The sequence below is a fragment of the Silene latifolia genome, chromosome 10, assembly GCF_048544455.1.
Source record: "Silene latifolia isolate original U9 population chromosome 10, ASM4854445v1, whole genome shotgun sequence".
NCBI lineage: Eukaryota > Viridiplantae > Streptophyta > Magnoliopsida > Caryophyllales > Caryophyllaceae > Silene > Silene latifolia.
In genome coordinates this window covers 99,972,532-99,977,497 of record NC_133535.1, presented here as the reverse complement: position 1 = coordinate 99,977,497, position 4,966 = coordinate 99,972,532, and the positions used below count along the sequence as shown (strand labels likewise).

At 35.3% G+C, this 4,966-nt stretch overlaps 1 protein-coding gene across 1 annotated transcript; it reads left to right on the top strand.

Moving 5' to 3' along the window:
• Positions 1 to 1,039: 1,039 nt before the first annotated feature.
• LOC141607959 (uncharacterized) lies at positions 1,040 to 1,679 on the top strand. The gene is made up of 2 exons (XM_074427309.1): positions 1,040 to 1,103; positions 1,147 to 1,679. The coding sequence occupies exons 1-2, from the start codon at positions 1,040 to 1,042 to the stop codon at positions 1,677 to 1,679; spliced, it is 597 nt and encodes a 198-aa protein (XP_074283410.1).
• Positions 1,680 to 4,966: the final 3,287 nt, after the last annotated feature.

Genomic DNA, 4,966 nt, shown 5'->3' with positions numbered 1-4,966 from the left:
CTATTTTGCTTCCGTTCCTACAAAAGAGCTAAAATCTAATAGAAAAGCAAGTAGGAAGCGAAAGACGCCGAAATGACCATAATAAGTACAAGAAAGCATGCGAAACGAGGTCCAATTAGGGATTAAGAGTGGGCTTTTTACGATCACATCAATAACCTAGACTCATCATGACTTAATAGGAATCTCAACTTAAAGAACAAACTCGACTTTTCCTGATTTTCCAGAACCAGACAAACTTGCTATAAAATGAATAACTAATTCGAGAAAAATCCAATCAATGCAAGGCCAATTGGGTTAGAACCCCACGACTCTTAACTCCAACTCTTATCGAAAGTATTTTTTCCCAAATTCAAAACTTATCAAGGGTTTCCAAACCGATGTCCAAAAGCTGACAGAATCAATCGCATAAAAAGTATCGATTCATAAGACGAGCTTAAAACATCATTTTTTGGTAATTAAAAATATTATTGTCATTTAGACTCTACAAAGATGATGTATGAAAAAGACCCAAAACTGAAACGACATATAAGTTAGGGTTTGAAACCATTTTCCACAACCAAATCAGATTCGCGAATTTTCGGCGACAATTTCATAAATAAATCGCCTAGGACAAACCATAAGGAATTTGGCTACTAAATATGATATGCAAAAACTATAGTTCAAATAAAAGGGAATCTCTTTCCAAAACTTTTCGAAGAAGAAGACTTTAAAATAGCATAAACAATTGAATAAAATCGACTTACAATAAGGGGAATCGAATTAGGTTGAATTAGGTGAGAAATTTCCATTCAATATAAAGGTTCATCAATCTCTTTTCTATCACCCTCTCTCTAGGTTTAGAAAAAAGTTTAGAGATGTTAATGAAATTAGAAATGACTTAAGCGTTATTAACAAAACCCTTGATCAAACAAAATAGAAACCATCAAACCCGCTAGTTTACTCGGTCAAATGCACTCGGCCGAGTGACACGCACCCAACTGAGTACCAACCAAGTACTCGACCGAGTACTCCAACTAAAATACGGAGTATTACATGCACTATGGCCATTTCTGAAATGGGACATGGACATAGTTTGAAAGCTGCCAACAGCTCCAGGACAGAAAGTATTCATATGAGCTATGACTGATTACTTTTCCAAATGTATAGAAGCTGACTCATTCAGGCAAGTCACCGAAAAAGAAGATATATCCTTTATCAAGAAGAACATCATTTGTAGATATGGTATTCCTTCTGAGACACTATATGACAATGGATCACAATTCGTTGGTAAAAACACAATAGCTTTCTGCGCTGAATGGAATATCAACCTTGTAACATCAACTCCTGCCTACCCAAAGGCAAATGGACAAGCTGAGTCAAGTAATAAGGTGGTCATTAGTTGTTTGAAAAAGAAGCTGAAAACAAAACGAGGCATATGGGCTGAAGAACTGCCATTAGTCTTGTGGGTAGATAGAACAACTCCAATAACCTCAACACGCCAGACTCCTTATTCCTTGGTATATGGTTGTGAGCCAGTCATCCTTGTAGAAGTACATGTGCTAACCTCAAGATATGGCCTTAACAGCGTTGAAGCAAATGATAGCAGTTGTGAAGGACATCCTAGTCCTAAAAGAAGATTTGAGAGATACAGCCAAGATCAGGGTAGCATCATATCAATAAGCAGTAGTAAGAAGATATAATAAGATCGTCAAGGTTAGAGTCTTCAAAGTGGGAGGATCTTGTCCTACGAAAAGTATTTTCAAACACAAAAGAAAAATCAACATACAAGGTGGTTCCCGTATAGAAAGGCTCATATCTGAGTTACTCAATCGTCGGACAAGGAGCATACGAGCTTCAAACTTTGGAAGGGCAGATGATTCCAAGGTCCTGGAATGTAACCCATCTAAAACTATTCATATATAATTTCCGAAATAACAAAATTGTTCCATGCACTGATCAGGTAAAAATCCATTACTACATATACATGTTTTACATGCTTAACCCTATATGGTTTGCTTGTCAACCCTGCATATCGTATGTATTAACATGCAATCTCTATGTGATCTACATGGAAACCTTATATGTGCTGCGTGAATAATCAACCCCGCTCATAATATACGTGACTATTAACATATATCATGTGAATCTTGAAAAATTGCATACACATGCCTTGCTATTACATGCATAAATAATTGTTCACAATTAAGGCTACTCTAATATATTTGAGTTATATTTTAATAAAATATGTTTTATTTAAATTGCACCATGTTGTGCCTAGGGACGTTGGTCACCAACACTAGTTTGGCAAAACAAAGGAAAAATAAAACAAAACAATTGTTTAACCTTATTTTTGGTCACACCTAACAGGCAAAAAAAAAACCTAGGCCTAATACAGTTACGAGGACAAAGGACAAAGATCCTGACTACTCATACAAAACCCTTTTCTATCGAGGCGTTAAGAAGCCCTCCACCCAGGCAGGGGATCGTAAGCCTTTCTATCAGGTAAATATCCCATCAACAAGTAGCTACCATAAAAAGTAGCTAAGCCGGATTGAAAATATGTTGCAGGACGAAAATATATTGCAGGATTGACTATTAAAGCAAACCTGATAGCTACAAGCATATTATAAATAAAATTTTACCCCCGGGGCAAAAGCAACAGCAGCAGCATATTATTGCCTTGTCAGGGACATCTTCCCTGACTAGGCCAAAAGGTTACCAAAATAAAATTGTCTTTCCAGGGACATCCCCTTGGATGAAAATCAAACATAAACTATTGAGGCTGACTACTGCTCTCCCTTGGAGACCATATCAGCCGCATCCTCTTTTGCATCTTCGGTACCTTCAGCATTTGCAACAGCACCCTGCACCCTGCACCTCTTCTCCTGGAGAGTCCAATTCCTGATCTTCACAAAGATTGTGCAAGTTAGGATAATTAGCAGCAATATGAGCCATATCAGTAATAGGGTCCCATTTTGCTCGAGCTTCCACAGGCTCAAACATAGCCACAATTTTTCCTTTGAGAAAGAAACTAGTATAGAACCCGTGCCACATCAAGACATTTTTAAGATAGAATCTATAAAGAGGAGGATTCAATAAAATTATTTGCATAAAATATATGTACTTTTAATTTAATGTTATAATATAGTAAATATAATATTAGTAAGAAGGAAAAAAAGAAAGTTTACTGCTGTGAAAGTACAGTTGAAACTAAGTTAGTCTTGTCTCAAACTATTAATAATAATACTACAATGTTAAATCAATAAGGGGAACTAATTTATAAAATTAAGTTAGATGTAAATTATAATTAAAAAATCTATTAGCCTTATAAAAAAAAGGGTAGAAATAATATACTACGCGTTTAAAGAGACAATTTAAAAATTATTAAACTAAAATTTACTTTCTATTTTCTATAATAAAATACATCAAAATTGATACATTAATAATTTACAAATTATTAAACTAAAATTGATACTCCATATTCATAAAAAAAGAAAAAAGAAAGTAAAATCTTATCCTGACGCAATCCCTCGCCAAACCCATCACATTACCCCTTTGTGTTTCATCAAAATGTCGGTTAAAATTCAATACAACCCACCCCTCCCCTAAGCCATCACCTTCCTCACAACCAAACACATCCCACCACCGGATGATATCCACCATGACATTCCACATATCATCAAACTCGGTAGTCTAGCTATCACCAATGACCGATCTACGGAGTAGTGTATTTGTCTTTAGCGATGGTAGCACCGTGCTCAATATTCATAGATTACTCAGAATCTAAAACCGTTGCATGCATTGACCATCCTCTCAACCATCTTACTTATCATCATATTCTAATTATGGTAGTTGGAAATCCTTTCGATCAAATCGAATCGGATTATTTTATCTTAATTGAATGTCTTGATTTGTCACAAGTAAGTCGACTATGTGCTTATTTTTGCCCATCAAAGTTGCTTATTTTATCTATTTTTCACTTATTGTTCTCGATTTTTAGCCATGATTTGATGTGTGATTATAATTTGCAGCTTAAATCAAAAGTGAAAGGATGAAAATCAAAGACAGATACTAAGAAACCCAACCGAAGGTAGATAGGCAAAACGTGCTGATTATGAGTAGTATGTAACTGGTAAGCAACTCAGCATTAATTTTGCTTCCATAACACTAAAATAATTTTCCTTGTTGTGTTGTTTGTTGTTGTTTTTTAGTCAATAAAACAGTAGGGACGGAATACTATGATTAGATCCTTACTACATAGTATAAGTTAGGCCAAAAGTTTAAGATAAAGTTTTACTTATTATTTTAAAAACTTGATAAAAGGTATAACAACAAACAAAGAACTACATTTAATTTTATGACTAAATTAAATCATCACATATATGAATATGTCTAGTTATGAGATATAGATTTTTAACAATCCTGACATCTTTCTCTCTATTTGATCTCAATCCTTTAATATTGTTCATTAGATAGTTTAAACAACTCAAACCTTAGATAGACTGAATAACGAGTAGATAGTGACCGCCTCCCTGTGGATACGATACCCGACTTGCCATTGCTGCATTAGTTAGAGCCGGTTGGTTTTATTTTTGATAGGGTTGCGACAGCCGTGTCATCCCCACCTGAGCGTAATACAGCGCAAAGCGTTTTCCAAATAAAAGTTTTTCCTGTACTGCCAAAGTTATAAATGATAAACACACCTCCATGACCTCACAAGACTGCCTTCATAATCTCATGAAATATTCCTCTCTGTTCCATGGTCATCTTTCCGACATTTGGTTGACATTCTTGTTTTAAAGCCATGCGGTCGTATCCACGCTCTGACTGAATAAGTCTGTTATGAGCATTATTTAGAAGTTCTTCATCAGCAAGTGGCATATTAGGGTTTTTTTGGAGAGAACTTCTATTCTTTTGAAGTATATTTTCAATCTCCGCCAATGCAAGATTTCGTAACTGATCTTCAGTAAGTTGTAAATCTGCATGT